The 12040-nt window shown below is 50.3% G+C and overlaps 1 protein-coding gene across 2 annotated transcripts in view; it reads right to left on the bottom strand.

Annotated features, from left to right (window-relative positions):
- LOC132156750 (runt-related transcription factor 3-like) overlaps nt 1-11579 on the bottom strand; it is a 79246-nt gene extending 67667 nt beyond the window's left edge. Inside the window, exons 1-2 of one of the 2 annotated variants that reach the window (XM_059565752.1) lie at nt 10923-11579; nt 10607-10720 (exon numbers count right to left, since the gene is read on the bottom strand). In XM_059565752.1, coding sequence (XP_059421735.1) covers nt 10607-10664 — 58 coding nt within the window. In that variant the 5' untranslated portion in view covers nt 10665-10720; nt 10923-11579. The remainder of the gene's footprint in view (nt 1-10606; nt 10721-10922) is intronic. The other variant, XM_059565753.1, reaches the window with a different exon arrangement.
- Nucleotides 11580-12040: the final 461 nt, after the last annotated feature.

The raw sequence follows: 12040 nt of genomic DNA, 5'->3' as shown, positions 1-12040 counted from the left end.
GGTATCAACTTGGGCACAATAGCACAGTTAGTTTGCTTTGAATGGCTCTCACCTCTGGGCTGGACACAGCGTACTGTAAGTACAGGGTTCGCTCTATTCCTCCTCGTGTTATTCACTCTCTCTCTCCTTTTCTCTCCACAGGTATCAACTTGGGCACAATAGCACAGTTAGTTTGCTTTGAATGGCTCTCACCTCTGGGCTGGACACAGCGTACTGTAAGTACAGGGTTCGCTCTATTCCTCCTCGTGTCATTCACCTCTCTCTCCTTTTCTCTCCACAGATATCAACTTGGGCACAATAGCACCGTTAGTTTGCTTTGAATGGCTCTCACCTCTGGGCTGAACACAGCGTACTGTAAGTACAGGTTTCCTCTGTTTCTCCTTGTGTTACTCACTCTCTTTCCTTTCCTCTCCACAGGTATCAACTTGGACACAAAACACAGTTACTCTGCTTTGGATGGCTTTCACCTCTGGGCTGGACACAGCGTACCGTGCTATCTCCGGAGATCTGAAGCACGCTCACAACATATACTGTACTGAACTAGGCTAGGGCCAGCAATCTCCTTGTCCTCCCACGCCGAAGTGCGTGAAGGCGGGGGTTTATCTGACAGGACACACGGCAATACACAGCAGCCCACAGCAATATACAACACCACGTCAAAATTATAGGTTTTCACAGCACGAAGACTCACCCACCACACTCAGTGTACGGAAAGGACACCCGTCTTCCTTCACTTCGCTTGGTTCGGATCTGGCGATGGAATATGCGGCCTAGCTAGTGATGTCGTCGTTGCGACTACTTCAATAAGTATTCCTTCGGCTCTCCCACCACACTATATTAGGGGTAGGGCCACCCTCCTCCTCCTGGAGAGATCTACACAACGCCAGGTCGATATACAGGGCACTTTCGACTGGCTCTTAGTACTCACATCAATGCCACTTCCAATCCCCTTTTTCACGTCGTCTCAGTTCGCCGTATAATCTGTTCACTTCTCAACCTTTAAGGTTCGCGATGTCTTCACAATCATACAATTCCAGCCTGAGGGAGAGAGAGAGTTAGACAGCTACCAGCAGCGTACCAAGACGGGCACAACCCAGTGCTTCACACACACCAAAAAGAGCTTCCTAGACTGTGAAATAACTTGGCCTTAAGTACTGCCTTGTCCAGCGTATCCTCCAATCACCAACCGCTGTCCCTAACTAGGCACAGGTGCATCGAATTCCCTGATTTTCCTTCTTACGGCGCTACCGGAAGTTCCGGTGTTCTGTTTTTCCGGTCCGGGCGGAAACACTTCCGGGCGGAACCAAACTTCCCGAATTTTGGTTCCGCCCCTAAAGATCGTCACCTTGTGACATCCTCCCCCGCCAATCCGTTCTAGTCCCTAGAACGTCCTCGGGCTGTCCACTCCCCATAGCGGGCAGGGGGTCGGCCTCGGTTCTCTCGCTGGGATCGTCTCACTGGTGAATCGGGCTCAGCTTGTTCAGGGGCTGCTTCTGGTTCTCTCGGGGCGATCGGGGGTGGTGCCACCACGGGTCTCCCTGGTACCACAGCCCAACCTTCAATCCAGGGGGCCGCTGGTACAGGTTCCGTGGGGACTTCTTCCACGGCTTCAGGGTAGTTAGGGCATGGGCGAATCATGTTCCGGTGCACCACACGGTCGGGGCCTGACTTCCCTTCTGGCCGGATGGTATAGACCGGCTGCCCCGGCCTCTGCTGCCGGCAGACTACATAAGGGGTGGCCTCCCAACGGTCACTCAGTTTCCCCTTCCCCTGCCGCCGATTATCTCTCACCAACACCCTCTCTCCTGGCAGTAGAGGGGCTTCTCTAGCAGTCCGATCATACAACCGCTTACTTTTCTCTCCTGCCGTCTGTATCCTTTTCGACACCTGCTCGTAGGCGAAATGCAAGCGCTGGTGATGGCGCCCCACCCACTCCGTTACACTTGCTTCCTCTTGGTCGGCTATCACTCCTAGGACCAGGTCAGTAGGCATTCGTATGTGTCTGCCAAACATCAGGTAAGTGGGAGCGTAACCCGTAGTACTATGTATACTGTTGTTATAGGCCTGTAGGAGGTTTGGCAAGGCACTCACCCAATCGTCCTGCCGTTGTTGGTCCAAGGTCCCCAGCAGCCCCAATAGGGTCTGATTGAATCTCTCACAGCCGCCGTTCCCCTGAGGATGATACGAAGTGGTGTGAGTTTTCGTGCAACCGTACAACTGGCATAGTTCTCTAATTACCCTGGACTCAAAGTTGGCTCCTTGATCGGAGTGCAGAAACTCCGGGCATCCGAACGTCTGGAAGACGGCCCGCCATAAAACTGTAGCGGTGGTGGTTGCAGTCTGGTCGAGGGTGGGGATAGCCCAAGCGTACTTTGTGAACAAATCCGTTATTATCAAGATGTTCTGGTAGCGATCTCGTGGTCGGCCCAGTGTCAAGAAGTCCATAGCCATGATATGAAGGGGGGCCTTCGCATGGATGGGTACCATTGGCGCTCGGACCTCCCGTCTGGACTTAAACAATATGCATCTCGGGCAAGCTTGAATTAGGGCGTGCACCGATGCCTCTAGCCCGGGCCAAAAGAAGAATCTCCTAAGCAGGGACACGGTCCTCTCCTGTCCCTGATGCCCCAACTGGTTGTGGTACGCCGAAACTAAAGCCGTTACCTCATCTGCGGGTACCACGATCTGGCGTACTTCTTCGCCCAACTTCGGGTCACTGACCCTTCTGCACAAAACGCCATCTCTCAGCTCCAGCCTGTCCCATTGCCCCAGCAGCCTCCTCCCAGTATCCGTCTGGGCTAACCTCTCCGCTGGCGTCAGCCGTCGGCCCTGTTCCAGCCATTCTCTTACCAGCCGCACATCTTGATCCCTGGCCTGTCTCTCCCTCCACCGACGGGGATCCCATCCCCAGTTCTCAGGCACGGCCTCTTGTCTGCTGCCTGGTGCCTCTACTGCTCCTACCATATAGCCCTCCTCCGGGCTGGCCCCTCCGGGGCTTTCCGCTTCGGGCAGCCTTGAGAGGACGTCCGCGTTCATGTGTTCACGCCCTGGTCGGTACTGTAGTTGATAGTCAAAGTTGGCCAGTTGGGCCACCCACCGCTGCTCCACGGCTCCCAGCTTCGCCGTCTGTAAGTGTACTAATGGGTTATTGTCTGTAATGATCGTCACCTTGGCACCCCAGAGGTAGTCTTTAAATTTCTCACTTAGGGCCCACTTCAACGCCAGCAGCTCCAATTTGAAAGAACTATAGTTCGCATCGTTCCTCTCGGCTGGGTGGAGGCTCCGGCTGGCGTACGCGATGACCCTCTCAACTCCGTCCTGCCGTTGAGCCAACACCGCTCCCAGCCCGAGATTGCTGGCATCTGTATACAAAAGGAATGGTTTTGTGAAATCTGCGTATGCCAAGATAGGGGCCTGTAGCAGCTCCTGCTTCAATGTCTGGAACGCCGACTCACAATTTGCATCCCAGTCTACGTTGGGCGACCCCCGGCCCCGGTTACGACCTGTGCCAACCAGCAACTGATTAAGGGGTTTAGCAATTTTTGAAAAGTCCTTTATGAAACGCCTATAGTATCCCACAAATCCTAAAAAGGATCGCACTTGCCTCACTGTCCTCGGGGCCTTCCAGTCCTTCACGGCCGATACCTTTCCAGGATCTACGGACACTCCAGCCGCACTGACCACGTGGCCCAGAAAGTTGACTTCTCTCCGTAGTAAGTGACACTTATTGGGCTGTAGTTTCAATCCGTACTTCTCCATGGCCCGAAAGACTTCCTCGAGGTGCCTCAGGTGTGAATCAAAATCTGGGGAGTAGACAATCACATCATCCAGGTAAACTAATACTGACTCCATTAACTGACCTCCCAAGCACCGCTGCATCAGCCGCTGGAAGGTGGCCGGAGCGTTACAGAGCCCGAAAGGCATCCGGTCCCATTCAAATAGTCCAAACGGGGTTGTAAAGGCAGTCTTCTCCCGGTCTGTTTCGGCCACCTGCACCTGCCAGTAGCCACTGGCCAAATCTAGGGTAGAGTACCATGCCGACTGCGTGAGGCTGGCAAGCGAATCTTCGATCCGTGGCAAAGGGAAAGCGTCTTTCTTAGTCACGAGGTTCAGCTTACGGTAGTCCACGCAGAATCTCCAAGCCCCCGTCTTCTTTTGCACCAGCACTATGGGGGCCGCCCACGGGCTGCTGCTTTCCCTAACAACTCCTTGCTTCAGCATGCCTTGCAGGAGTGTACGTACCTCGGTATACAAAGTGGGCGGAATTGGGCGATACCTCTCCCGGCTGGGCCCTGCATCCCCGGTAGGTATATGATGTTGTACCACCTGGGTGCATCCGTAGTCTTCATCGTGGGTGGCGAACACATGCTGCCATCTCCGAAGGAGGGCCTGTAACTTCTGTGTCTGTGCCTGCTCTAAATCCTCCCCTTGTAACGACTCACCCGCCAGGTGGCTCGGCACACTCCTCTCCATACCACCCCATGGGGTGTCTACTTGTGTCAGGGCCACCTCGATGACAGTGGGGCACACCTGACGAAAACTAATATCCCTCTCTTCCCTTACTTGGTGGGATGTAACCGTTGTCAGACGGGCTAATCGTTGGTGCCGATGTAGTTGCACCGCGTATGGATGTACATTCCGTATCCTCACGGGGACTCTCCCCCGCCGGACCGTCGATAGTCCTCGTGCCACTTCCACTTGTGGACAATCCACATGGGGCTCCACCAGCACCCACTCTTCTGGGCCCGCTCTTCGGGGCGGTACTCGCGCCCACACAACAGCCTCACTTTTTGCGGGGACAGACAAAGCAAAACGACACATCACTCTTCCTACCTCTTCCTGTTCCCTGCGGACTTGGCTCATTTGCACCCTTCGACAGTCAGCTACCACACACTCCCACTTGGGCCTCTCTGCAGGTGGTATCTTCGATACGGGCCTAGCCCGAAATAGCTCTTCCCAGCAATCAGCGAGGACATTCATGCCCAACAGGGCTCGATGTGCACCCAGACAATGGTCTTGCACGATAATCACACCTTTCTGGGGGACCATCACTCCGTGAACCTCTAGGTCCGTCAATCGGTAGCCAATATATGGGATGTCGAGGCCGTTTGCGCCCTTCAGAGTAAGCCAGGGGGCCTCCGCCCCTGGTGCCCCTTGTTTCCCAAACACTTCTTCGGATAAACTCTCAGCAAACAACGTCACTTGGGAGCCTGTGTCTACCAGGCATTGAATCTCCTTGCCGCACACTCTCACCTTCGCCACGGGGCTACGCCCAATCATCTGGCTCCTAGAGCCATATCCTCTTCCAGGGTCTTCTCGAGGGGTCCCGGCCACACGACCCACAGTGGCCGGCCGACCTAAAAACCCCCTTCTGACGCCCTGCGGGGCCCACACTGGCGGCTATAGTGACCTGGTTTGCCACAGCGGTTGCAGATGGGTCGCCCTTGCCCGTCCCATTCGAAACGGGGCCGGTTAAAGTGGTTCGGGCGCCTGAACGGCTCTCGGCCTCCCTCTGAGTACACTCGGTCTCGGGGCGCCGGCCGTGGTTCCTCCCGCGCCCGTCCTTGGCGCAATTCTCCTACGAGGGCTTTAGACAGTTCAGACATCTGATCGCGGACATCTTTCAAAAGTTCAGCCTTCAGTGCTTGCTTCCAGTCAGGGCCTCCGGGTTGTGCTGGTGCTACTTCACTGACAACCGCACACACTGGGGAACCACTCACCTCAGTCTCATCACCTTCCAGGGCCAGTGCCTCTTTCTTCAGATCTTCAAACGTAAGACCCGGGTCCCTTCGAAACTGGATACGTAGGCTCTGTCTCACCGGACCCTCCTTCAACCCCAGAAGAAACTGGTCCCGCAATAGAGTCTCTCCATCTCCCAACCCGTGGTCCCGACGGGTCTGTAGTCGGGCGAATTGCTCTCGCAACCTCAGGGCGAAAGCTCTAATCGGTTGGCGGGGGCCCTGCTTACAATTGAAGAACTGGGAGCGAAGGGCAGCTACGGGGGTGTGGTCACCATACTGTTCAGTGAGGAACTGGAACACGGTTTGGGCGTTGGCTCTAACGGCTTCGGGGGCGGCATGCACCTCTCGCCGCGCTTCTCCATCCAGGGAGTTTAACACAAACTGAAGCCGCTGGGCTGCACTAAGGCCCTGTAGGTCGGCCAAGTACTCTAGTTGAGCCTTCCATTCAGACAATCGTACCTCGGATTCTGTCCCCCCATATTTTTGAATCCAGGGGCTCCCCATAAAAACGGGCATGGCACGGGGTTGGGCTGAAAGCCCCGCGTTGTCGGTCATTGGACGACCTTGGTTACTCAACTCGAGGTGGAAACCCTGCCGACTACGCCAAATCTGTCACACCCAGGGGCTGGCTATGCTTTAACGAAGCCACACCCCTTCTCAACTTCCACCTCGAGGAGGTCCCCAAACCCGACCCAATGGCCAAACAACACGAGAACAAGTAAGTGATAAAACAATCTTTATTTAAATATTTAAAAATAGCTTGGGGAATAGGGAAAGGGCAATTAAAACTAAACTCTGACTCGGCCCTCCAGATGGGCTATGGCCGGGAAGAGGTCAGGGAGCAAGGGGGCCACGGGGATCCGGGGCGTGGGGCTCGGGCCCCGGCCTGAGTCTTAGGTATCCGTAGCGCCCTCCTTCTTCCTCCTCTTCGCTGAATACAGCTCACGGTAAGTACTGGTTCACACAGTTCGTTCTCGAGGTGCCCACTCTCTTTCTCTTCCTCCACAGGCAACGGCTCTTCGCTGATTACAGCTCGCAGTAAGTACTGATTCACCCAGTTCGTTCCTTGGGTGCTCACGCTCTTTCTCTTTCTCCACAGGCAACGGCTGGGACACACAGGCACAGTTAGTTCAGCTTGGTTTTGCTCTCACCTCTTCGCTGATTACAGCTCACAGTAAGTACTGGTTCACACAGTTCGTTCCTTGGGTGCTCACTCGCTTTCTCTTTCTCCACAGGCAGCGGCTGGGACACACAGGCACAGTTAGTTCAGCTTGGTTTTGCTCTCACCTCTTCGCTGATTACAGCTCACAGTAAGTACTGGTTCACACAGTTCGTTCCTTGGGTGCTCACTCGCTTTCTCTTTCTCCACAGGCAGCGGCGTAAGTACAGGTTTCCTCAGTCTCTCCTCGTGTTACCCACTCTCTCTCCTTTTCTCTCCACAGGTATCAACTTGGGCACAATAGCACAGTTAGTTTGCTTTGAATGGCTCTCACCTCTGGGCTGGACACAGCGTACTGTAAGTACAGGGTTCGCTCTATTCCTCCTCGTGTTATTCACTCTCTCTCTCCTTTTCTCTCCACAGGTATCAACTTGGGCACAATAGCACAGTTAGTTTGCTTTGAATGGCTCTCACCTCTGGGCTGGACACAGCGTACTGTAAGTACAGGGTTCGCTCTATTCCTCCTCGTGTTATTCACTCTCTCTCTCCTTTTCTCTCCACAGGTATCAACTTGGGCACAATAGCACAGTTAGTTTGCTTTGAATGGCTCTCACCTCTGGGCTGGACACAGCGTACTGTAAGTACAGGGTTCGCTCTATTCCTCCTCGTGTTATTCACTCTCTCTCTCCTTTTCTCTCCACAGGTATCAACTTGGGCACAATAGCACAGTTAGTTTGCTTTGAATGGCTCTCACCTCTGGGCTGGACACAGCGTACTGTAAGTACAGGGTTCGCTCTATTCCTCCTCGTGTTATTCACTCTCTCTCTCCTTTTCTCTCCACAGGTATCAACTTGGGCACAATAGCACAGTTAGTTTGCTTTGAATGGCTCTCACCTCTGGGCTGGACACAGCGTACTGTAAGTACAGGGTTCGCTCTATTCCTCCTCGTGTCATTCACCTCTCTCTCCTTTTCTCTCCACAGATATCAACTTGGGCACAATAGCACCGTTAGTTTGCTTTGAATGGCTCTCACCTCTGGGCTGAACACAGCGTACTGTAAGTACAGGTTTCCTCTGTTTCTCCTTGTGTTACTCACTCTCTTTCCTTTCCTCTCCACAGGTATCAACTTGGACACAAAACACAGTTACTCTGCTTTGGATGGCTTTCACCTCTGGGCTGGACACAGCGTACCGTGCTATCTCCGGAGATCTGAAGCACGCTCACAACATATACTGTACTGAACTAGGCTAGGGCCAGCAATCTCCTTGTCCTCCCACGCCGAAGTGCGTGAAGGCGGGGGTTTATCTGACAGGACACACGGCAATACACAGCAGCCCACAGCAATATACAACACCACGTCAAAATTATAGGTTTTCACAGCACGAAGACTCACCCACCACACTCAGTGTACGGAAAGGACACCCGTCTTCCTTCACTTCGCTTGGTTCGGATCTGGCGATGGAATATGCGGCCTAGCTAGTGATGTCGTCGTTGCGACTACTTCAATAAGTATTCCTTCGGCTCTCCCACCACACTATATTAGGGGTAGGGCCACCCTCCTCCTCCTGGAGAGATCTACACAACGCCAGGTCGATATACAGGGCACTTTCGACTGGCTCTTAGTACTCACATCAATGCCACTTCCAATCCCCTTTTTCACGTCGTCTCAGTTCGCCGTATAATCTGTTCACTTCTCAACCTTTAAGGTTCGCGATGTCTTCACAATCATACAATTCCAGCCTGAGGGAGAGAGAGAGTTAGACAGCTACCAGCAGCGTACCAAGACGGGCACAACCCAGTGCTTCACACACACCAAAAAGAGCTTCCTAGACTGTGAAATAACTTGGCCTTAAGTACTGCCTTGTCCAGCGTATCCTCCAATCACCAACCGCTGTCCCTAACTAGGCACAGGTGCATCGAATTCCCTGATTTTCCTTCTTACGGCGCTACCGGAAGTTCCGGTGTTCTGTTTTTCCGGTCCGGGCGGAAACACTTCCGGGCGGAACCAAACTTCCCGAATTTTGGTTCCGCCCCTAAAGATCGTCACCTTGTGACAAATGCACAGTACATATACATATATATATATATATGTGTGTGTGTGTGTGTGTGTGACCCTGGACCGCAAAACCAGTCTTAAGTCACTGGGGTATATTTGTAGCAATAGCCAAAAATACATTGAATGGGTAAAAAATTTTGATTTTTCTTTTATGCCAAAAATCATTAGGATATTATGTAAAGATCATGTTCCATGAAGATATTTTGTAAATTTCCAGCTGTAAATATATCAAAACTTAATATATTGATTAGTAATATGCATTGCTAAGAACTTCATTTGGACATCTTTAAAGGCAATTTTCTAGATTAAGGCAATATTAGATTTAGATCTCGGCCAGATATTGTCCTATCCTAACAAACTATTAATCAAAAGAAAGGTTATTTATTTAGCTTTCAGATGACCTATAAATCTAAAAAAAAAAATAATAATTGACCCTTATGTCTGGTTTTGTGGTCCAGGCTTATATAGTACAAATTTGTGTACATTTTATTGATTGATTGATTTTTATTTTTATTTTATTAAATCATATTCAATATCAAATGTGGTTTTCAACCAATTTTAATATTAATATTACATAATTCTAAGAAAAATGTTCCATTAGAAGTTGAAGTTGATTTGATTGTGAAAACTGAGAATTGCATATGAGAATGACAGGTAATTGGAGGTATTTGTGATGTCAACCACATAGGAAAGTCGTTATGAAGTCAATTTTTTTTATTTTTCCTAGTAATTAGACAAGATACATGCATTAAAGTGTAAATATCTGTTTTGACCTCACATTGATTTAAAACTCTTTATCTCACACTAAATGAGCACTTCATGAGCCAAATGATTCCGCATTGTTTTTAAAACAAAACCGAACTTGATCCAAGAGCAGGAAGCACCTCATCACATGTTGACGTTACCATAGTGACAAATGGCTTCTTCTGAGGAGCTCAGGAGATGCAGATGCCAGTAAATCACTAATGTTGATTTGGGCTCGTACCCACACATATACACAGTGACCACAGAAAGGCCGAGAGTGCCCTGGCTCCAGAAGTTGACTGGTTTGTGAGTTCCAGTAAAGGTTGGTCTAGCTGGTTCCTCCCTTGCGCCCTGCACTGAGAGAGCATTTATGGTGCTAATGCTTGCGGTGAGCAGGCCATTATGATTCAAACCCATCAGAACTGCTCCAAACAGACATTATAAACATTATAAAATAAACATCTTATGGGAGACAAATGCGCAGGTAACTCAAATGCACAGATTTGGGCATTGAATACCCTGATCTAGGTTTAATGGCATCTATGGAAGGCCGTAAAGGCTCAAACATATATACATAGAATTACATGGTGCTCTTTTACATCAACAGACATTTCAAGCAGTCTGTTTACAAAGCAAAACAAGCATTATCTGGTCTATGCTTTAAACGGACAGATTGCACTTTAAAAAGTGTTAGATAATAGTTCTCAAGGGAGTTTGTAGTCCATCTGCAACACGTCAAACCCAAGCATGCACTGTCACACGTTCAGAACTGCTAAACTGCCACAGACTCACAGCAAACTATAGCAGATACACTCTTATGAACGTTACAACTACACCTGACAGCTTTCTGGTCACCACAGCAGCGGCGGAGGAGGAGGGAAGGGAACGCCACAATGGGTGACTTACCTCGCAGTAAACTGGGCGAGTAGCTGGAGAATGTGTCGAAGATGCTGTTTGAAGCCATGTGTCCCACTCGGGAGGGAAAAGAACTGGCCTAGCCGCCGCCTCACTGACTTCAGCCTGAGAGAATGACAGTCGGAGAAAGAGAAATAGAGAAACTACATAGACTGCCTGCAACCAAGAATTTGGGGTTTGAGAGTGCCACAGGAATCTTTCGCCACAAGCCGACTAACAGAACAGCATATGTGCCGTGTGGTGAGAGTGAGCAAGAGTGAGAGAGAAAGAGAGAGAAAGACCATGCCACTCTGAGCGATGGACTCACCTTTGACGATGGACACTTTTTCTGTCTGTGTTTCTCTCTAGTAGTGGTGGTTGTACTCTCAACGTGGTTTTAGTCAGGTAGTTGAAAGTTCAGTTGTCTGACGCTCTCGCATTGGTGATCTACGTGGGAACGGCCTGTCAGTCACATGTCTGAGGTATCCGAGGTCACAGCTCCCGCGGTAGGGGTGCTGCACAGCAATCCCATGATCTGATTGGTGGACCTCAAGTCACATGACTCTCTCTCTCTCTTGCTTGCATGCAGTGAAGTTCTCTTTTCTTTCCCAGTGTGTTTCACACCCATCTGATTGGCTGATGGGTGTTTTTTGAATGGTTTTTCGGAGGACGATGGGACCTTCTAGAAGAGGGGACACGAAGCTTAGATGTGACACAAACTCTCAACTGAATGACACTGCAGAAAATGTGGGCTGTAAAAGGATTATTAGGGAAAAGAGAGTGCTGATGTGTGTGTGCAAGTGTGTTTTGGTGGTTTTGAGCATGTTAAACCACCCTTCCACCCTCGCTCACCACTTGATAGTATCTCAATGTTAGCCTCATTAAAAACAGCCATGCCAGTCATTTCATTAGGCCTCCCGCTCGCTTTTTACCCTCATTTGTATCCAATACTCTGTGCTTTATGAAGCTGACATGGCTGTGGGTGGCCTACTTTTTATTTCTGAAATATTAGCGGGATTTGACACACCTTTCATGTATGGCCTGATTTCAGTGGCCTTGTTAAAAGCAAACATGTGTATCTTTTTATCTACACAATCTAACGCATATATATGTATCTGTGTGTGTGTGTGTGTGTGTGTGTGTGTGTGTGACATTTGTCCCCAGAATAAATCTCATGTTTGATGCAGTTTTGATTCACTATTCCAACCGATATATATAAGACAATTAGGAAATACTAAGGTGTTCTGGATAGCTACCATGGCATTGTTAGATTGTAGCTAAGGCTTTTTTGTTGTTGTTGTTGTTAGGCATTGCTGGGTGGTTTCCAGGCTGTCTTGGCTGTTTACTAAGGCTTTACTACATGCTTGCTGGATATTGTTAAGCACTTGTTCTGGGATGGATGGATGGAATGATAGACAGACAGACAGACATATTGATAGATAGATA

Source organism: Carassius carassius, chromosome 14, assembly GCF_963082965.1.
Source record: "Carassius carassius chromosome 14, fCarCar2.1, whole genome shotgun sequence".
Classification (NCBI taxonomy): domain Eukaryota; kingdom Metazoa; phylum Chordata; class Actinopteri; order Cypriniformes; family Cyprinidae; genus Carassius; species Carassius carassius.
The sequence above is the reverse complement of the archived record's forward strand: the minus strand, read 5'-3'. Positions and strand labels throughout refer to the sequence as shown.